Here is a 22,759-nt window from a genome sequence, read left to right as displayed (position 1 = left end):
TCTTTCATTAGAAATTAGCTTAATTAAGTTAAGATGGTCTTTACACTAGGATGGCACACAGGGCACCAATTTGATTTCACTCATGACACCGTTATGCATAGATATTCCTCCAATATACATATACATATTGATACCAGAAGGATGTAAGTGATAAAGGCACTTGTAGTCATGTTCCAGAGGCATCTCCTCTGTACACCTTTCTCTTTCCTCCAGTCCAAAAACATCAGTAGAAAACTTTGCTTTGAAGCACGTTGCTCTGTTTCTGCCAAGAATGTGCTGTAAAAACTATCATCCATCTGCATGTTCCAGAGGGTCTAGTTTCAAATCAGCTGCCTGAAAATGATTGTTCACTACTGGCCTGTTTAAACACATGATCTCAGGAGGGCACCATGATGAACGCTAGCAATTTCATTCAGTGCCAACTCAAACAGCAAGCAGGCCTCTAACGTTTGATAACATAACGAAGAAATCAGATATTTGTGGTGTTTGTGCATGGCCTGCACTGAATTCCTGTACAAACCAGATCTTGTCTTTTCCTTCATTTTGAAAATATTTACCAAGTGAATTCCTTTAAAAAAAATATGCTGTTAAAGTGTTTAGTACGAATAAGTGAACTAGAAATAACATCTTGAGCAATTTAATTAGTTTTTGGTAATACAATCAGCATCCACATATGCGAAGGCAAATAAATGAAGGGCTTTAGAAACACAGCTGTACACTCTGAGTATTATACTCTGCCTATACCCAGTAAAGTCTCCTTCTTTTCACTGTCCCTGTGAATTTCTCTTTTTCAACACAGTCGTGTGACTTTGCCCTATAACCGCTGGCTCTTTCTGCCTCCCCACTAAGCAGTTTTGATGTCATTATCACATTCTGAAGGTTCAACTATACAGATTTTCTACTCCCAAAACAACCATCTTACTCTTTACAATAAGCCTGTAACAATTATTTAATATTTAATGTAAATCGGGTTTTTTCTATTGAAATGTTTTTTTTGTCTCATTAATTGTGCTATGGTTGTCAGTACTCCACACTATAAAAAAGAGGTAGTGACCAAAAGCAGTGAGCCCAACAGCTAGTTAGTGCAGTTTTAGCCTGTTGTGCATCTGTAAGTAGTCACAGGGGAACACCTAGAATGGGACTGCAGAACAGTACAGCTTTGATAACTCCTACTCCTTTACAACACAGCAGCAGTCCAGGGATACCTAATGGGACTCCACAGAACACTTAATGCCCTTTCTGTATGTGAAAGATTTTTTTCTTCCTCAGACTTAATGGAGGGGACCACTTGCAGTTAAACCACCTGCGCACAAAGGGCTTCTGTTTCTTTTATTTCATTTATTTGATCAGCATTTCTTTTTTGTTTCATCACCATTTTATGAAGAAATGTTCAGAAAGCCATTCCTGCCCTTTTTATCAGTTTATATGGCCATATATATTGGAAACACATCTAGGCTTCTTTGTACTCCATTAGTTACTTCTCATCTGTGAGCTATTACAATGATGAAAAATCTGTACTCATGAGTATGCTGAACCCAGGCCATGCACCAAACATCTATGCCTGTCTCCCCTTGATCAAAGGAATCTGTGCTTGGGACAGAGCATGAGGCACGCTAGCAATCTAAATGTCTCCACAGATGCTGCTGTTGACTCTGGAAGCCTACAATTCTGGCTACAGTTCTGGGGAAACAGCTCTAGCACTAGGGCCATGTGGGATCTGCACTTAAAGGAAAAAAAAAGAGTGAGAGTGCAGGAGAAAAAGGGGGGGAAGTTTTTTTTCCCTGGCCCATTGTAAGCAATCAGAGAGGCAAATAGAGAAGTAGAGTCAGGAGTCAGCCAGTCATCTCCACAGACCTTGAGAGCAATGCTCAATCCACTGACAGCAAATCCAAACCCAGACAATCAGGAAAAGGGAGGATTTTCACATCGCTGCCTGTTCTGGGGCCTCAGAAGTAGTCGTCCTCTTAGGTATGCCTGTACCACAGACAACTCAAACGACTAAGTTTTGGCATTGCTTCTAAACTGTAAAGGATTGAAATGGACACTGAAAAATCCATCTCTATGGCCATCTTTCTCACTCTGGATCAAAGGGTTGGTTTAAAAGGTTTATTTCTTTTCTAAAGGGTTTAAGGGTGTGTGAATTTGAACCTGAGAATTTACTGTTGTCATAAGGATTTTGAGCTTCTCAGGTAAGCAGCGATGGTGCCAATTGCTGTCATGTCTTGGTGGGTGTGGATGTTGCTGGGCACAGTTGGGGTACAGTCGCAAGCTGTGGCCCAAGCTCAATCTCCTGATCAGGGGCAAGACTCCTCCTCACAACCCTGGAGGCAGATGATTCAATGGGAGAATAATGGACGTGTGTTCAGCCTGCTAAACAGTGGGGCTGAATACATCCCTGCACGGGGACAGGAGCAGGACAGAAGCCACAGACTGATTTTAGCCGACAGCCCGAACCGCAGGTCCAGACCTCAGGGAGGAAACGTACGCCGGCAGGCGCCATCCAGAGCTGGCTCGGAAACTGTTCGGGGCCAAGCCCGACATCCCTTTGGATTTGGCCAGGTGCCAGAAAATTGGCGCCAGGGTACGGTCGGGACAGGTGAATCGGGTCGGTTTCAGTCATCCTCCTCATCCAGCACTCGTTACAGAACTTCCCCTGGTTCTTCATCCTCATCCTCGTCATCTTCATCTTCCTCATCTTCCCTTAATGCACCATCCTACCCACAATACCCATTCCAGCAGCAGACTTCCTACCCTGTGCCATTTGACCCTTTTGAACCACCTTTCCGAGGAACAGGCTACTCAGCAGGGACTGGTGGTGGAGGCTACGGAGGAGGAGGGTATACTGGTGGTGGTTATTCTGCTGGAAGCAGTTATTCTGTCGGGGGTGGTGGATTCAATGGTGGAGGGTTAGCTCCTCTTCCCCCAAGGTCTGACTTTCCCGATGACAGCTACCGCTTCTATCCACCTTACGGTCAGCCATATCCAGCAGCTCCTGTCCAATCTGCACAACCCCCTTTCTCAGATGGTCTGGATCGCCGATATACACACAGCTTGTACAACGAGGAGAGGGCAGGCTTCCCTGATATGCTCTCCAGTGGAGCTACAGTACGTATGGGATCAGTGGGCCAGCCTGCCCTGCAGAGCCCACAGTATGAGCAGTTTCCACCCTTCGGAAGGCCCCAACCTCGGCCCCCATTCGCTCAGCAACCTGCACGAAACCCGCTCACCTCCAACACCGCCGAGAGCACCGCCAATGTAGGGAGCGTCTACCGGCCTCATCAAAGAGGTACTGTGTGCCACATGCATATAATCCTAGCTTCAAAAAATAAATTTTCTGTGTTGTATTCCATAGCTTGTAGTATCTGACTTACCCATTACATTTCTCCCATTACATTTCTGTTTTTTCTGTTTTATGTGCATGTCAACGCAACGGGAAGAGTAGTAGCAGTCAAATTTTAAGACATCTCCCTAACTCCCATCTGTTGTTATGTTGTTGCACAAAAAGATTATCTCTGTATTTCATCTGTATGTAATGATCTATTCTTTGTAGCTAAAAAAAAGTTTATTGAGCTATAACATTCTCTATGGACTATAGTGTAATATGTTTCGTGTACTGTAAAGAATCTGTATGCTAATACACTGGCACAGCTAGTGGTAATGTGAAAAGGATGCACGTGTGGAGCTAGCTTCAAACTCTCTCCCTTTCTCTTTGAGGGAAAGGAAATGAGAGAAAAAAAAAGAGTGAGATCTAAAAAATGTAGCTCTACTGCCATCTCTGTGTGTTTCCTGGCAAGCCTGACCCTGTTGGGCTGGACAAACTGAAAACCCAGGGGACATAAACTGCGCTGCCTGATTCAAAAGTTATTTGCTTGTGCAGCTGGGAAGGGACATTATTTTCTAGGAGATTTCTCTGTTTGTTTCTCCCAAATCCTAAACCCTCCTCTGAACTCTGAGAGTTTTCTCTGACATCATACATTCCCTAATCCCCTTGCACAGCATTTCAATTTATAAACAAAGCCTTTGCAAGTTCATCCTTCGCTAGTGCCCAGGTTGTTATTAGAACCAGGTGTTGCGGAACCTGTGAGTGTATGCTCGGCATATGGATTGGCATTCTGCATGAACTGTTTGGGGAGTTGGTAAGAGTTATGGCAGTGACTTCATAAAGGGAGAAGGTGGGAGGTTTGCAAGGGGCTACTTTACAGGGTGAATGATCCTAGTATATGCAATAAAGGGTGGGCTGACGTACTCTGTGCTAAATGCAGTTGGTGGTGGGGATTAAATGTGTGTGTGTGTGTGGGCCAGTTAGGTTATTCTAACATATATATGGAAAGTCCCCGTCACATATGCGGTCCATTGCCCCAGGAAATAGAAAATATTTTGCTGGTTCCAAAACTACAAAGTGTGTGTGTATGTACATGTGGGGGTGGATGTGTGGGTGTGCACATGTGTGTGTGTGTGTGCGTGTGTTAATTGGTATGGGCGGGAGGGTATTCTCGCAGGTCATATGAACCTCAGACAGTCATTTCATAATGCAAAAGTCATGCTACCCTTTCTCTTTTCTTTTACATGTAATTGATCCATTCTCTTTCAAAAAAACAGCCATGAGACTGACGGTAAAGGGTGGACACCCACTTTATGGGAACTTACAAAAGTGGGAAAAAATGTACAGAGAGCATACCGGAGATAAAGAAGTTACATGATCACAAATGTGTGGGTGTTTCTTTTTAATTCCATTTTGCCCACCTGTCATATATATATAATGTCCTGGCTCATGCATTGCAGATGAAATAAGTGATTTATATCCTGGAAAGAAACCTACATGTTTAACGTGTACTGCTCAAGGGCTGCTGAACCTTCCCAGCACCTTGTTAGATTCCACACCTACCACCTTTAACCAACCACTCCATTTGTTTTAAAGTCGATGCTCTTGTTAACAACTTCCTTTGATGCTGCACATAAAAAGTCACATGTTTTGCAGCCACTAAATGGGCTTTTTTTTTTGCAGTATCCAGTTACATGGTATGGTGTACATCCCTATTTCTGTTTGCATTAATGTCATTTGATCAAGTATGTATGTAGGAAAATCCCTAAATTCAGAATAAGTACAATAAGTTTTGTACTTTCATAGCAGTTTTAGGTAAGTGTCTCCACATGGTGAGCATGGGGAACATTAGAAAACCAAAATGTGTCAAATGTTTTGCTGCCATTCCATACAGCATCACCTTTACGCAATAGGTGCTACAGTTTCATAGGGTATATGATGTATGTCACTTCACAATGTTTAATTTTTTAGATGAGCACGAATAAAGTAGCTTTCTCACATTGAATTAAGTGATATGTGCTGAAATTATACTTGAAGCCAAAAGTAGGGTGAAACAAGCATGTGCAGAGGTATTCTTGAAATGCTAACTTTCCTAAGACATCTGAGATAATGGTTTCGCGAAAGCATTTACTATCTAACCCCAACCAACCAAGGCCTAAACATTAGGCACACACAGGAAGCCTTGTCTGGGAAGTAATTGCAGCACTCAGGGGAGAGTTCTACTGCAAAGCTTTTCACAGTCCTGTTATACTATTTGCTAGACCTGACCCAAGAAGATTCCGGAGGCTTCCGCAAGAGATGATAAAGGAGACATGTACTCAGATCCCTCACTGAAACCAGAGAAAGTGCTTAAGTATTTTACCAACAGCATTTCAGCAAGCATAAAATCATTATAAAGTGGCCCTATCTTGATCCAGTTCTTCAGCCATAAGAGGAGTCAATAAGTTGTTTATGTCTTTCCTCTCTCTGTAGGCAATGCAGACATTAGTCTGGACAAATACCAACAATCTATTTCTTCTCTATATTTATTATCCAGTTTCTTTTTTTGTTTTTTCAATTTTTTTTTTTAAACAGAGCTGGTTTCAAGCCTGCTTTGGAACCAGCAGGGAGGTGAGATCACTGTTGTTCTGCTGTGCCTGTGCACCTTGGCTTTCTCTTTCGATCACATATCATCTTTCTATTTGAGCTGCTTTTTCCTTGACCTTAAAACCAGACTCTGTTAAATATTGACATAAAAGCAAATTTATTTATGAAGCTTCAGTATTGTCTCTTGGTGGGTACTTGCAATTCAAATTTCAGATTTTAAGATTCATGTTCCGGAAAGAAAAGAGCAAGTACAGACTGAGGTTTTAGGCACAAGGCATCCGCTAAATATTTAACATGATAAAATATTCATTAGGTTAGAAGGTATTAGCATAATGAATTTAATAATGGGGTCACTATCTGGACTAGCTGATGATTTGTACTTATTTTTCTAGGGGTAAGTGACCTGCTGTGTTGTCTCTTGTAATCAGGTCTGCCAGACCTTGTTCCCGATCCTAACTATGTCCAGGCCTCCACATATGTCCAGCGTTCCCACATGTATTCCCTACGCTGTGCTGCTGAGGAAAAATGTCTTGCCAGGTAAATGTTTCCTTGTTTTCTGATGTAACATTAATGTTTAGATTTACTACTTTTTTCCACTGATGATAGTGGATGCTGTGCAAGTCCAATGTGACAGCACTAATGAAAAGCTGCAGTCACAACATACCCTTGTTCAACTTTATGACCTGCATATTATTTCTTATTCACAGTACAGCCTACAGTTCTGACACCACTGACTATGATGTCCGAGTGCTGCTGCGGTTTCCTCAGAGAGTTAAGAACCAGGGGACGGCTGACTTCATGCCCAACAGACCCCGTCATACATGGGAGTGGCACAGCTGTCACCAGTGAGTCTAAACCAATGACTATTTCCTATCAATCTGTACAGCACGGGTCACTGACAAGTTTGGTTTAAGCCAGTTCACAGGAGTCTGTAGATTCCTGGATCAGCACTGCATCTGATACAGAGTCTTTAAAATAATGTGAGCATGTAGTCTGCTTGTTAAGTATAAAACCATCTGAGAGGCCTGGACTGAAATACCAATTCTTGACGTTATTGTTTTTCCTTTGTCATTTTTGGCAGCATTTAGAAAATTAGAATGAAGTGTTGTCACCAGCTGTCAATATTACCACTCTAGAGCAGCTCTTTAGCCTGGCATATGTTTTGCATTTCATTGTTAAGTTAGTGAAGAAGCCAGTTTTGTGGATACAGATGAAACCCCTGCACTAAAAGGAAATGAATGTTGAATTCCTACTGACTGAATGGTTTAAATTATTGACTACTCTCTGTCAAACAGGCTCAGACTGGGTGCTCACTCTCGTTAGCTAGGCCATTTACCATATGAAGGGTGTAGATTAAAAATGTTTTTAAAAATAAACACTGATGATGTTTGAAGAGTGTTAAAAAAATGTCTGTCATTAGAATTTTGGTGGTTGGGGGGTTGGGGTATGGTTTATATGCAACTGATGTTTTACTACTTTCCATTGTAATCCTGCAGCAAAATACCTATCCCCTAAGGTCAGAGGTCATTATGCTGGTGCAATGTCAGACAAAGGCACAGATTTTTAAACACAAAGGATTGGCATTAGATAATTCAGCCTTGTGCGTTTTGTTTTTTTTGTACTTTAATATATGTGTCATCAGAGGGGCTTATGCACCTTGATGAATATCATAACAGAGGAATACTAGTTGAGACTACCAGTCTTTTATAGGTGCCATTTGATATGAACAGAAACAAAGTAAAATCTACACAGCCTATGGACAATACAGCCTATGCAGCCTACAGTGTTTGTGCTGTAGTCATATATAAGATAGCCCACCAGCAAGAAATCTCTAATGTAGTTAAGATGACTACCAGTTGCCAAGTAAGCCTGTGGGATGCTTGTATTCTGCATTTTGAGTTTGTTTACTATGCAGCAAGTCTCTGGACAGAGGTTTGGCCCTTTAGCAACAGTGATTACTAATCAAGTTCCTTTGCTCTCTCTGTGTATCTGTGCTGCTCTCATTAGCAGATTTGCCTCCAAATTATTACATACTTTCCTCAAAGATTTGGCTTATTTACATATTCTTTTCCTCAGGAAGTTTGAAATGACCAATCATACATAAAGCCCAGACCGCTCATCTGAACTTCTCTCCAAGCAACTAGGCTGCATGTCCCTGCCCACCCCCCACCCCCTCAGCCTGGGGGACTCGCTCCAGTTATGGGAAGCGTTTTAGCCCAATGGAAACTCTGAGACTTGTTCCCCGTCAGTCCCTCATCTAACAGAACATGGCTTGTGTTTTCCCCTTTAGTAGGCCCTTGATGGAAGTCCAAAAAGCTTTTATTTACCACAACGCAAAACATAAGGTGAAGAAGGGGTGGTGACATATTGAGTTTCGTTTTGATTCAACATGTTCCAGTGCTTACATCATCTTCCTGACCCCTACCAGAACAAGTCTTACCAAAAGAGCACTTAATAACTTTGCCAGGAACATGCCCTCGATGAATATCAGTAATTCACAATAATGAGTAATTTATGGTGGGGCAGGGTGACTCATTGGCCTGTCAATATTTCACATTTGTATATGAGGATGTGCTGCAGTAGACATAACTGTTATTGGACTGATTAAAATTCCCATGACTTTCAAATGCAAAAAAAGGTGTGAGGTGAGTCTGAATTGAGGTTTTTAGCACTAGTCACTGCTTGTTCAACGGTGCTTTGCAGTAGTTGGTGACTGATTGAATTGTCCCTGTGGCACACTATCCCAATATTAACAAGCGCTGTATTCTCAATGTGTTGTGAACTGACAAGCAGAATAAACAAGTGCAAATGGAAGCGAATTTGCCGCATTGTTGGTTTTATTAGATTATGTGGTGTAAATGAACAGATCCATACACCTCTCTTTCTCACACTCTGTAACCCCCTCCACCCACACACACACATGCACATCTCTCTCTGCAGACACTACCACAGCATGGATGAGTTCAGTCACTATGATCTACTAGAACTGAGCACAGGACGGAAGGTGGCGGAGGGACACAAGGCCAGCTTCTGTCTGGAGGACACCACTTGTGATTTCGGCCATCTCAAACGCTACGCCTGCACAGCTCACACACAGGTGAAGCATCTCATTCTTACGGCCAACCAATTTAAGTGACATTAGTAAAAGCACCAATAAAAGCCCCAAAATTAAATTAACACCCACAAAGTACATATTTAAAAAGTGCAGTCACACTGCTTTAAAAATAACATGTCAATAGTGTAGGTGGTGCAGCATGAAGTGAGAATCAGTTTATTAAGTTCCCCTTTCAAGTGATTCTTTTTTTCTTTTCTAGGGTCTTAGTCCAGGTTGCTATGATACATACAATGCAGACATTGACTGCCAGTGGATCGATATCACAGATGTCAAACCAGGAAACTACATTCTGAAGGTAATAATCTTATTCATCTGAGTTGCCTTAATGAAATCCATGGCAGGCTTATTATTTCTCAGACCATTTCAAACACTGAAAAATCACAAACAAATATTGGGACAAATGAATCATTGAGATCAGAGTTGAGATTACAGTTGAGGATACTGATTAGTAGCAGTGGAGGTATAAACCATGGAACACAAGCCAACATATGAGCCCATTGTTGAAAATAGCACAGTGTTCAGCACTAGAACCTTTCATGGGTATCCAAAGCCAGCCTTTTTTCTCTTTAATTTTTTTCCACAAGGAGCACTTTGAAATTCTCACAAAACCAAATTTCAGTTGCGACGACGAACTTAGAGAAGAGTTTGTCTTGTCACTCCACATATGAAAAGAACACCCTGGCAGACTATGGGCATGACAGAACTTGCTGGATGTTTGACTGATGGGCCATGTCTTCTTGAACCAAATGCATATGCAGCTGCTGCACTGTCCTCCAGCAGTGTCATGCTCTCACAATGTGTCTGGTATGCTCCTGTTCCATACAGCACCGTCTGTGCTAATAAACAGTAAATCCCTAGGAAAAACTAAATGGCTTCTTAGTTTTAACTCAAAGAAGATCGAGGTGCTTTTGATACATACTAACTTTAGCTGAAGTGTAATGTTTTATATCGTCTCAAATCAGATCAGATCAGACACTGCAGCTTGGTGTTCCTAATAATTATTAAAAGTAAGGACTATAATAAGGTTTTCCCTGTCTTCCATCTTGGCTGAACTCCAGCTCCAGGTTAATCCCAAATACTTGGTCCTTGAGTCTGACTTCACCAACAACGTTGTCAGGTGTAACATTCACTACACAGGGCGCTTTGTCACAACAACCAACTGCAAGATCTTCCAGTGAGTAAAATACTCTTCCCTTAACTTGCACATAACATCCAGTAGAGTGTGGTATGCACATTCAAATAAATCAAAGAAAAGGTCTGTGGTGTCATATATATCGATGCACATTTGGCATTAATCCACTAGCTCTCTGATTCAATAGCAGTCTAACAACAGGGATCAAAAGGCAATGCTAATGAATGTGAGGCCTCTGACCCTTTTCTTATTCTGGATGTTTATTTGCATGCTTGTTTTACTGTTTGTCTGTCTAATTCTTTGTTTGTTTGTGTAGGTCCTGAGATCCTCTGGGGCAGGCCGACTCGGTAAGGCAAAAGCTTACCTTCCTTGAGGCGCTGTACCATTGAAATGTGAATAGGGTACTAATTGCCTTGTTTTGTTGTTTTTTTTCCCCATGTTTTTGTTGTATGTGTGTTTTTACGGTCCCTTAGGCCAAGCGTGAGTGTGAGCTGAGCATGACCCACTCACACTTACATAGTGTGGTCCCAAATGATTTTCCCTTGACATTGTGTCAAACACACATACACGCACCCACACACAACATGTAGTTATACAGATACATGAATTTTATCTTAGGGGATACAAACACACACAGATATGCACACACACACACACACACACACACACACACACACACACACACACAAACACACACACACACACACACACACACACACACACACACACACACACACAGACACAGGACCAAAAAGGTATGATCATCTCAAAGACATAAGACAGCTTTTAGTCAGTCTGAAACACTGGCTTATTTTACCTTTCTTATTTCAAAATGGCTATATTTCGTTTAAAAAAGAAAAGAGAAAAATATTAAATATAGAATGGTGCTGAAATGTAAATGACTGAGCCCAGAAATGGTCCTGTCAAACTGTAAATCACCACTTCACATCAGGAAAAGTCCCCTAAGCATTCATTAGTACTTTCTGGAGAAGAAGACAAAGAGACCCCACAACAGGAAACAATCATTCCATTGTAACTAAGGTAAAACAATAATATGGTTCAAAGGGATATTTCAGAACTGTAGCTGTATAAATCATCTACTTTAACCCCTATGTTCAGAAAAATCTGTTTAGCTTGACCAAGGGAACAATTCAATATATTGAAGGTCTGCACATGTCATAGGGAAGTAGATGGGGTGAATGAAGGGATTCTCTCTGTGTACTGATCCCTGCCACTTTGCTCAAAGGTGTATGATCGCTCAACACTTCTACTGTGGCCATGTTGATAGTTTTGTTGATTATCAACATTACAGGTAATGTAGAGACCTAATTTTGCAAGTGAAAAGACTCTAACAGAAATGATATCAATTGCATTTGGCAATTGGCAGCTTTCATTTTTTATTACTTCAGTGATAACTGTGGATTAAAAGCCCAACTTAGGTCTTGAGTTCTTTTTTGTATGTACCTTTCAAGCTAAACTTGTACCATGTGAAAAGTAATGTCCAATTTTGAAATATATATATTGTTTTCTAAAGCCACCAACACTGGTCAGAAGCCACACAGAGGTCATCATTAACGTTATGTGACTGTTGGCCCACTAATGTATGATTTACTAATGTATGACTTAATGCAGAAAAAAAAGGAATTCATTTTAACTGCATTAGTTTTCTTTGTTCTTTTATTTCAAATGTCTCAAGTACTGTTAGGAATTATTGCTGTATTTTTTTTTTTCACATTCCAGGCATTTATGTTTCTCTGTTCTCCATATCTGATTCTACCTTCATTTGTTCAATAGCTGTGCAGCAGCGGAATGTAACTATGACGATACTACTGTTGCAAAACTAAAGCCGAAAGCTTGATGTCACTGACAAGCTCAATGCCATATCAACCTACCTCTAAGAGAGTTAGCTGTTGTTTCCTATGCGCAAAGGGCTCTTCCCATTACTGCTACACTCAAAGGAATCCACATAATCCTAGAAACACATTTTAGTGACTTTTAGTGATCACTCTTTAAGACATCACTCTTTAATGTAAATCAATTTTCAGTGGGATAATTTCATGCTTACATGAAATGTACCTGGTATTTCCTAATAAGCATTTGGCAAGTTTTGGAAATTTAGACATGATTTATCAAAGCCTCAAGAATATGGTAAATCGTTTAAACAAAGTCATACGATTTCCCTTTTTCATTTAAATTGTGAATGATCTTTAAAGACAGAAGAAAATATAAAGCTATACACATTCTAAAAATGCTAACTCTCTCTCTCTATGCTTTAAAAAGCCTTTACTATGTGGGTACTGGCTTGATTTGTAAATTCTGAAAAGCAGAATGCACCAACACATCATGGCCTGTTTGCCACCTCAGCCCATGTAATGAATTTTCCCCAGTAGTACCAAATGAGGGTGGGGTGGGGGAGTAACCAGAAGCAGTGCTGACCTTGTTTATTCATTTTCTCCATATATATTGATGACTTGTATTGCATTCTTCAATGCATATGCCAACTTTCTTTGTTCTCCAGTTACTCATCTTGGATGCGCTCCAAGAAGGATGCGCACTAGACTCCTGTAGAGTCTCATCTTAGAAGCTTAGCATGGGAAGGCAAAGCAGCATTTTGCACCCATCCCAGATCATACGTGACCCTTTGAGTGACAGTTTGTGCCAGATGTTTTCTTTTCTTCTGTTAGACTGTATACTGGATCAAATAAAGCCAAAAATGTATGACCACCAGTTTGTCACAGTGCTGTTAAAACGCCCTGGAAAGTTTACAACTCGGATTCCTGCACCTTCAACACTTGCTGTGATTAATAGTGGCCCAGTCAGCAACTCCAGGAATCTGATATGGTCTTAATATAATGCTGTTGCCAATAACATGACATTTTCAATCTTACTGTCATTGCTTCTGAAGTGATATCTAGATTAGTCTTGAGTTCCTCACAAAATTAAGTTATGGGTATCTAATTGGATGTGAGCACTCTGTGCAGCCAGGCAAGGCAAAGATAGAGGGAGGTGGTTAAGGTGCTCAACTTGTTGTCAGGAGGTTGCTAGTTCAAGTCCCACTGCTGGCAAGTTGCCTGTAATCCTCAATTGCTCAAGTTGTGTTCAGGCCTTGTTGTAAGTTGCTTTGGATAAAAGTGTCTGCTAAATGAAGAAGATGTGGAGATGTTACATCTCTGTGGTTACTTGACCCAACTGAAAAGTGTGGTAAAATGTACTTTGCCTGCCTTAAAGCAGTAGGAATTCTCTATGTTGAGGTGTCATCTAGCAGATGACAGTAATCTAGGTGGGGTCCTTGCTGTAAATTTTCCATTTTCTTTCAAAATGCATTGATTCATCAACAGCCTTGCACATGGGGAGGGTGTTGGCTTCCAAAGATGAATGGACAGTTATATTATATGTGACCATCAAAGTGAAGTGGCACATTTCAGTGACACACCGTCCATGGAAACTTCACAATGAGGATCATGGCATACTATAACACCAACAATGATGACTACTGCATCATTAAAATCATAACTCGGACTCAAAGTATCATAATAATAATGCAATGAAACATAATATGTAAATCAAAATAGGATTACTAATAACATGCATTCTGTTCTATCTGTAATAATTACAATACTACTACTATTAATAGCATAACAACAACAACAAAAACAACAACAACAACAATAATAATACTACTAATAATAATAATAACTTTTATGTACACAATATTGCACAGTGACCAAAACTAATACATGTCAGGGATCCTTGAAACCCTGGATCTGAAGACAGAGGCATAATGCCAGCAGATACTGGAGCTGCCTCTATTGTCCTTTTTCATTACAAGGAAATGGCAAAAATGTAAACTCTTTTATTGAAGCAGCAATACTTGGAGACATTTAAAGAATAGACCCTGTGAGCAACAGCCTGCTACATTTCCAAATGGACATACAAACACAGAGCCAGCATTTATAGTGTTTAAGAATTAAAGGGCAGTTTGTTGATTGTGGTAATATTTTGGGTGCAGTGTACATTTTACACAGTTCACTGCATGCTAATACGTGCTCAGTCCTAGTGTTCCTGAATCAAACAAAGAGGCAGTAGTCATTTGGTGAATTCCACTACCATGACATCAGGCTTGAAACAGGGTGGGAAGGAATTCTTCACAGAGAACTCTGTCAAAGCTACAAGTGTTTCAATGTGATTTCAGTGTGATTCAGCTTTAGAGTCAACACACCCAAGGCCTCACTCTTGAGATTTCTCTCACATTAGACAGAGAAGTGATGGAGTGAATGAGGCCTGCAGTCTATCATTGCTAAGACAACAGAGATAGACCAATGAAGCAGGATGAGAGAGAGAGAGAGAGAGAGAGAGAGAGAGAGCGAGAGAGAGAGAGAGAGAGAGAGAGAGAGAGAGAGAGAGATTGAGGCATCAACCAGGTATTTTACATTTGTCATGTTGCAGTGACAGAGTCGTTAGTGACTGCCTCGAGTCCTTTATTTTGTGTGGGCAATGGAAGGACAACAACAAAACAGAATTGTGTGTGTCTAACAAATTTTCATTTAAAATGTAAAAATGTAAGCTGTAAGATTCTTGCATCTTAGAATGCAAAATGTAAGAGTTATAATGCTTGGACTCCATGGTGAGGCCATGGCTGGTGTGTGAGAAGATGCCAGTTTGTCTGTGCTTCAGCACAGAGTCCATAGCACAGCACCAAGGTGAGAGGTGATTTATGTAAAAGCGAAGCCCTGCTTTTATTCAAATGACTAACGACTCACTCCATGGGACACACTCCAAAGGAGATTATCTTTAACAGTGCAGAGGGGTCGAAAGAGATGGAGGGAGAGGGGGAATGAGAAAGAGAGAGAAAGAAAGAGAGAAATAAAGAGAGAAACCCAGACAAGGGAGAAATCTTTCACTTAAGAAATGAGAAGAAACAGAAAAGTAAAACCACAGTGCTAGTTTATATTCCGTCTTGGCTGCAGAGGGAAACACTTTAAAGGCGGTGCGCACAACATCCCACCAGCGCGGCGAGTCTGATGTAGCCCAATTAACAGCCACTAAATCTTGCTCGTTTGCTCTTGCCGTTAGAAGGGAAAGGCGGAGCGGAAAGGGAGCAGTCTGATCCGCATGGCCTTCTGCTGCACAGCTCCACGGCTCCCACGCTCCAAGTGTCCTGTTGGCCACCTCTATCCCATATGAGCTTGCTTCAACAGAGGCTCGCACCTCCCGCCAGCACCTGTCACCAGTTGGACACAAAAAAAAGGCCCCACCCCCTCCAAGGTCACACAGCATGGCAGGGATGGTGGGGATGATAAATCCTCATTACTCCCAGCCGGCCTATGAGCAGAGGGAAGAAAAGCGAGGATATGTGTTTTTAGATCAAGACATTTGAAACAAAAGAGGTGGGTGGAGCACGGTCATAAGCCAATGGGCCCTCCTCCTTAATGTTTTAGCTCATCACTGATCGGCCGCAGATTCCCACCACATCCACCACATCCCACTGGGGAGGTGCCTCATTCTCAAAGAGCTGACCTGGGGCCTAGTTTCTTGCTGAAGGGCAACACACAGCACCTTATTCTGCTGGGACTGGCGGCTGTGCAGCCTGAAGTTCAGCACACAGTGCAGAGAGTACCTCACAGTACCACACAGTGCAGAGAGTACCTCACAGTACCACACAGTGCAGAGAGTACCTCACAGTACCACACAGTGCAGAGAGTACCACACTGTACCATACAGTTTGACTGTGGCCACACTGCACACTTGCCATTCCCAGATTTGAACACATTCCCAAATTGCTCTGAACTTCAATACAAAACTTTAGAATTTCACATGCTTTACTTAGGCGTGAGCCTTTTCCTGTTTACTCGTAATGAGGTCTTATTTCGATAGTACAAATGATAGGAGAATCGTTCTTGGTAAATGTTAAGCATTGTTTGTGTATGAGTAATGATCAGGCAATGTGAACATATTTTGACCAACAGCTGATAAACATCAAGAACTCTTGTGAGAGAGCAAACAAAACTGTTTGTTGGGAAAGGGTAGCTTTACCAGATGTGTTCACTCATCCGACTCTGAACAAAACAAAGCTAAATAAGTCTGTACGTTCAGTCTAGCTGAATACTCATTTTATTGGAAGGAATGCAGTGTTGATGTGTACCATGGTATATATGCTGTATAGATATGTTATTGTTCTCAATACCAAGACATACTAAGGTAGGATGCTGTGATCAGTCCTTGAAATACCCTGACCACATAATGAAGTTCATGAACGCTGAGAAAATAATTTTCCATAAAGAAATAAGTAAATAAAAGTGGAAAAGCACACTGGAGAATGTTTCTAAAAAGACGTCAAAGAGGGAAACAGCTGCTCTGTGTTTAGACTGAAAAAGGAATCTGTGCACTGCAATTTCCTTTTCACTCATTTACACTTTCTCTTATAGGTCAACCTTTACGTCAATGTTTGGTAAAAATAAGTGTTCTAAACTCGTCACACTGAACTGAGCGGAGAGGTTGGAAGGGTACAACAGCCTTACAATAGAAATATTTACAATAGAAACATAAGTCAGTATGTCCAGGTGAAATTATATGCAATTTGGCTACATTCATGCCACTAAAAGCTTAAATATTTTTAGTATAGAAATCCACAGTATGCTTGTGATGACAGATGAGAGAGAAGGCGAGGAAGAGAAAAAGAAGAAGAGGCTGAGAGAGTGAGACAGGAGTGTGGTTGTATGGATGTTTTACTCCAACATGATGGCGCCCCCCTCCCAGAGACATAAGGACGACCTCCATCCACCCAGCTTCCCTCCCCCCCCACCCACGTCAGGTTTACTGCAGCAGAATCCCCTGTTCAGGTTTCAGTATAAACCTTTATTCACCAAACTTGTCTGTGGCGTGAGAGCGGATGGGTTCGGGTACTGGTTATTAGTCTCAGTCGAGAGTGGCGACTGCTTTTCTCTGAGCCCTCGCCCTCCGGCGTTGACCCAAATACCACACCAGAGAAATGGGATCATGGCTTAATGGCCGTTACTTTGTCAAAAGACCCGATTCAACCACTAAAAATATCATACTGTGTATGTAATTGGCCTCCAGCGGGGCCTGGAAAAACATTATGTGATGTAGATATCATTTATACCTTCATTTTTACACTTTAAAACTTGATTCTGTGCAAGGAAATATTGTCTTGCAAGCGCACCCCACTTGAATTAAATGTCTATAACAATTGCGTTGCATCATACCTATGAACAGACTTCCAGTACTAGAACATTGTTGGATTAATTAAAATAAGAAACAAAGTTTCAATGTCATTTTTCTAATTAAAAGCTCCACACTCACCAGTCTTTGCATTACAAACACCACTTATTTAAAAGCATCTTATAGATTAGAATCAATAGCCCTGTTCCCATGTACAGTTTCTTAGTTCATCCTCAACCACTTCAGGTTGAGTGGTCAGTTTTTTAAGACAGCTTTACTCTTGGCTGGATGCTTCTGGTTGGGATACCACTACCTAACCAGCAGTGTCGTAGATGTGTATAGAAAACCCAATAACACTGCTGTGCCTGATTAACTTCTACCATTCCAAACCCACAACCAAGTCACAAAGAGGTTAGCAGTAATGATCTGCCATCCAGACCAGATTTGCCAACATTGGTGCTATGGTCAGACACTGACCTGGGATAGATGGAAGGGCAGCTAACACATTGTGCATGCTGTAAAACACACACTTTGTCTGTAATTGTGCACTTTCAACTGCACCTGTAAGACAGGTGTATGTAATAAAAGGTCCAATCAGCACAGGTACAAGGAGGGCATCTCTAACAAAGTGACTGGTGAAGTGTGTTTTTCTTACAGCAGGCATGGAAAGAGGTCCAAGCTTTCTGGCTTCTTTATGAGCCTAATATCATTGCTTTGGGCAGGAGAGTCATATGACTAAATTGTGACCAGAAAGAAAGACAAAAGAATAAATCCATTTAAAGGGCTTTGCAATATAATCCGGACCAATCTGGCCAATCTCAAAGGACACCCAAGGTGTTGTCTGGGGTTTTATTGGTGTTTTACTATGAGTGAATTTATTAGTCTGAAAAGTTGATGGAGGACATGGGGGCAATACTGCCAGTGTTCCAACAGGAAATCTGGACTACACATTCACGCAGAGGATCAGATAGGGAAATTAGGGATTAGCAAAGGATGGAAAAACCTCTACTGGTCTTCGTGGTAAAATGAGGGAAATATATAATGTACTTTTTGGAACAACACTGCCCTCTTTTGGTACACTTTGGTAATTATTTAGACGATCCCTCAACAGCATAGAAGCTATTGCTTTTTAATTTACTGACACTGCTGCTAAATATATCGCTTTTTTGGGTCTAATACGGAAGCCATTTTCTAATTCACTTTATCCAAAAAATACATTATTTCATGTTTTAGGTATGTAAGTATAATGTATAAATAAATTCAATACCAGATTTAAACAAGGATAACATGCATTTATTTGTTGGTATTGTACTGAATAGGACTTAAAATAATCAATTATAAATATATTTTCATTTGTATTCAACAAATACAAACAGCATATAAAATAAGATTAAATACTTTAGAAGAGTAAGTATACTTCTAACTAATAATAACAAATATGCAACCAATCCCCATAATAATCTAAGCACCTAAAAGTCTTTGCATCATATGTAGACTTCCATATTAGATTTACACAGTATGCAAACCATGAAAACAGTATTAGTATTTACTATTTAGTACTTTGTCCCCAGCTGCAGTTAAACATTCTTAAAACTTTTCCATGTTGATTATGTATAATAGAACCTCACAAAATTCATTGAAAGCTGTCTAAAATAGAATGAACAATTAATTTTACAGTGGCGCTCTTTAGTTCCAGCTTTTAAACTAAAAACAGAACACTACATTCTCCGAGCAATACATCCTTGATCCAAAGGAGCAAAGGCCAGCACATTGTCCTTGGCTCAGCCCATCTCTCCAGCTCAGCTTGCATTGTGTTTGGGCCCCGCTTCACATCTGGGTGCTGTAGGGGAGCATGGTGTGCTGCTGCCCCTGCATGCCACCCTGGGAAACCCTGAAGGCAGCTTGCTGTGCTGCCTGCTGCATGTGCGGGTTCTTCCAGGCACCCGTAGTCCACTCCTCCTGAGCCTTGCTCATGCTTCCCCCACTGCCACGGTAAAGGTGGTGAACCTGGTGGAGTCAACCAAAGACATGAGTCCTAATGCTGCCGAGCTTCATAGACAGCACGCTGATGAAAAGTTATAGCAACAGGCCTCAATACTGGTGCAGGGGAATATTTTAAGTTATAATTATTGTTTAAGGGCATGTTGTAGCTGCAAAGAGAGGCCCCTGCATGGATTTAATGAGGAGTCTTACCTTAGTGAGGGCAATGAAGGAGCACGATGCCACTACTGTAAACATGATGGTGGGAATCAACATAATGATGGAGGCAAAAAGGCTGGTGCCAAAGGAGGAAACAGTCCCTAGCCAGCCACTGAGGAAACAAGAGAGGGGGATTGTTTTCATAAAGTATAAGAATAGCTACATTTGCTGTAACAATGAGCAGACAGAATCCTAATAATAAGGGTATCATCTCTGTCCAGTTATATGTGAAGAAATTATTTAACAAAGATGCATAATAGATGATCGAAAATATCTATACCAAACTCTTACCAGACTCCCCATCCTGGTATTCCAATGGCTTGGACAATGGTGATAACAAACTGGGCCATGAAGACGAAGAAGAAAGCCATGAAGTTGAAGGAGCTATCCATCCTGGTAGCAACAGACAGTGTGAGATGCTGGTAAATAGATGGTGGAAGCTGTACCCTGTCCCAAACTGTCAAATCCACAGGCCTTATTTACTGCTCTATAAACATGAGCATTCAGAACTGTTGAGCAGTGTACACAAGGCCCAATGACAGTGGTGCCAAACACCACTCCTATAATATACCCCTATATATAGTATATATAGGGGTATATTATAGGAGTGGTTTTTGGCAGTTCTGAATGCTCATGTTTAAGGGCATATATATATATATATATATATATATATATATATATATATATATATATATATATATATATATAATAATTATTATTATTATTTACACGCACATACACATTCACACACACAAACACATTGCTATAGTCTAGCTCGTGATTCTTGGTCCTCAAACAATGAAACAATGCTCCTGACTCCTATTAATGCTAATTAACAAGTTCTCTGTGAATTTAAACAGCAAAATTGTTGTGTGAGAGCACAAAGGTGCATCACTGGTGTGCTCCACAAGCCAGAACTGGGAAATACAGATTTACTGAGGCTCACTTGAAGGCTTTGTAGATTGGTCTGAACCAGCACATGTATGAGCAAGGTGTAAAGAGGATCAGCCAGATGATGGACATGCCAAAGTTAGTCACTCCCCCTCCAGCAAACATCCATGCAAGGCAGCCAATGAAATTGGCTGCCAGAGTAGCACTGTATACTAAGGGACAACACATTCATGTTTGTGACTGAGAGAGAGAGAGAGAGAGAGAGAGAGAGAGGGTTTTTCAGTGTTTCAGATGCAAGACTACAAGAAGAATTAAGATTTATGCTGCAGCTATAGATGGCTTTACTAAAGTAAACAACAACAAAAAAAAACACTGAAAATAAACTAAAGAAATATGACACTTATGTCAGGTTACAAATAAACACTCCTGACATATAAAATAAATTTTCTTTAATCTATACTATTATTCTATGGGAATCAAACATTAAGAAACAAAATCATATATGAGCATGCACTGGAAGACAAATATAGTCTGTAGAGTGTATGACCAACATGTGATTCAAACTAAAAGTATGACACCTCATTCAGCAAAGGGCTGCAGAATAATAAAGAATGCTGATGTTCAGCTATATGGTGGTGTCTGCAGTAAGTGATGCCTGTAAGTCACTGCCCATCCAAAGATATCTGACAAACATGATATAATTGAACATAGACTTTATTGAAACCTTATCATTTACTGTTATAAATCAAATAAAGTGGGGGGAGTGTCACCTCCACATATGTAAGAGAGAACATCTAATCTCAGAAACTAGGGCGAAACGAAGCACTGTTAATGGAGGATTATTTTTCTGTTAGAATCCCATGTAGCCACAATAGATGAGAATGGTGCTCACTCAGATACCCACATATCCAGAGGTAGTAAAGGCGCTTGCACAGGGTGCGGTGCTGATCAGGAATTTCCTCAAAGTCCTGGTAGAAGCATGGCTTCAGAGGAATAAACTTTGGCAAAGGGGGGAAATTACTTTCTGTTGGACAAAAATAAATAAATACATTTTTAAAAAAAAGAAGAAGAAGATGGTTTATCTTAACTTTAAAAAAATCAAACGGTAAGTGAATGTTTTAATACATTGATTTTCAGCCATTTGATTAAAAAACATACCTGCCATTTGCTGCAGTTTATGTTAACTTTCTTTCCAGTAGTCTGAAAATGAAGGATAAGCTTTAAAAAGATCAAATAATACAGTAAAACATCACTCTTTTACCAACAAAAGCCTGAAGTGCTTAATAAAATGTAAATGAAATATATATATACATACATTAATACATACATACATACATACATACATACATATATACATATTGATAAGGCGTGATGAAATACATGGTCTTATTCAAGCAATTTTCCTGGATCTCAGAATGAATCCTCATGCTATGTGAAAGTGTGACACTCTCTAGTTAATTTAACGCCTGCAAAACTTTTTACATATTTCTGCATTTCCAGCTACAAAGTGATTGGTTTAAATAAATAAATAATCAAAATCATCATCCTGAGTAAGTCCGTCATTAGAAGCGGCGAGGCCTGGTATTTACAGACTATGAATGAATACGTGAAATAATCTTCTTACCTTCTCAAACACGCTATATAGCTATCTGTAATGCAGCTGGGCTCTCGAACTGCATGCTATTACACTCATTCACGCGATGGCAACGTTTAACTCAAACTGGTTGAGGAAAAGAGATATATTTACTATGTTACTTTGCTGTAATCTTGTCCAAAGGCCTGAGTGACAGTTGGAATTAGCGTTTTCATGCTCCTCCCATCCACAAGGCAAACTTTTCTGAATGTTATACTATCCAATGAATGAACTCCTTCTTCTAGTGGTACGCCTTTCTTCCGCTTACATGGCCAATCATCTTATTGCTTTGAGGTCGCTCTCCAGGGTACTGGAGTCGCCGTGCATTCATTTCTGAAGCCGCGGGCTTGTTTGTTGAGTTTATGAGACGGGGGTAAAAGAATTGAAGTTGCGTCCATAACTCACAAAACGAGGCCACTGCCTGTGCATTCGCCTGAACTTTACAGCATCGCGTCCAAATGTAGCGTTATCCTTTAAATTAATTAAAAATGTAAGGCGATACTTAATTTACATCGATTCCATCCTAGAAACGCTTTTTTACTTCCGCCATGCCCTGGCTTTAGTCAGATTTTCTCATATACAATTCTAAAACATCCTGCACGTTGAAATGGCACATTTCTATATATTTTAAAGATACCATCTGAACTTTGTGCATATTATTGGTCCTATATTAATTAACCTCTAGAGGACAGTGTCGTTCCC

The 22,759-nt window shown here is 40.6% G+C and overlaps 2 protein-coding genes across 5 annotated transcripts in view; one reads left to right on the top strand and one right to left on the bottom strand.

Annotated features, from left to right (window-relative positions):
* Window positions 1-1,806: 1,806 nt before the first annotated feature.
* Window positions 1,807-22,759, top strand: part of loxl1 (lysyl oxidase-like 1) — a 22,776-nt gene continuing 1,823 nt past the window's right edge. The window contains exons 1-8 of one of the 4 annotated variants that reach the window (XM_027007997.2): window positions 1,807-3,286; window positions 6,337-6,445; window positions 6,616-6,753; window positions 8,849-9,005; window positions 9,223-9,318; window positions 10,082-10,197; window positions 10,472-10,502; window positions 19,828-20,039. In XM_027007997.2, coding sequence (XP_026863798.2) covers window positions 2,200-3,286; window positions 6,337-6,445; window positions 6,616-6,753; window positions 8,849-9,005; window positions 9,223-9,318; window positions 10,082-10,197; window positions 10,472-10,478 — 1,710 coding nt within the window. In that variant the 5' untranslated portion in view covers window positions 1,807-2,199 and the 3' untranslated portion in view covers window positions 10,479-10,502; window positions 19,828-20,039. Of the gene's footprint in view, window positions 3,287-6,336; window positions 6,446-6,615; window positions 6,754-8,848; window positions 9,006-9,222; window positions 9,319-10,081; window positions 10,198-10,471; window positions 10,503-10,628; window positions 12,880-19,827; window positions 20,040-22,759 lie in introns of those variants that run through there. The other 3 variants (XM_027007996.2, XM_027007995.2, XM_027007998.2) reach the window with 3 other exon arrangements.
* LOC113576069 (secretory carrier-associated membrane protein 5) lies at window positions 18,728-21,589 on the bottom strand. Its single transcript, XM_027007974.2, has 6 exons — window positions 21,583-21,589; window positions 21,329-21,448; window positions 20,480-20,636; window positions 19,825-19,926; window positions 19,528-19,645; window positions 18,728-19,341 (listed from the first exon to the last, which is right to left on the bottom strand). The coding sequence occupies exons 1-6, from the start codon at window positions 21,587-21,589 to the stop codon at window positions 19,162-19,164; spliced, it is 684 nt and encodes a 227-aa protein (XP_026863775.2). The 3' UTR covers window positions 18,728-19,161.

Source organism: Electrophorus electricus, chromosome 4 (assembly GCF_013358815.1).
Source record: "Electrophorus electricus isolate fEleEle1 chromosome 4, fEleEle1.pri, whole genome shotgun sequence".
Taxonomy (NCBI): Eukaryota; Metazoa; Chordata; class Actinopteri; order Gymnotiformes; family Gymnotidae; genus Electrophorus; species Electrophorus electricus.
This window is presented reverse-complemented; position numbering and strand designations above follow the sequence as displayed.

Bases quoted from the DNA above. Each gene is read 5' to 3' on its own strand.
- LOC113576069 (XM_027007974.2), bottom strand. The intron at 19,927-20,479 runs GTGAGCCTCAGT...TGTTGCTACCAG, and splicing joins CCAATCTACAAAGCCTTCAA to GATGGATAGCTCCTTCAACT. The intron at 19,342-19,527 runs GTAAGACTCCTC...TGACTCCACCAG, and splicing joins CCTTCATTGCCCTCACTAAG to GTTCACCACCTTTACCGTGG.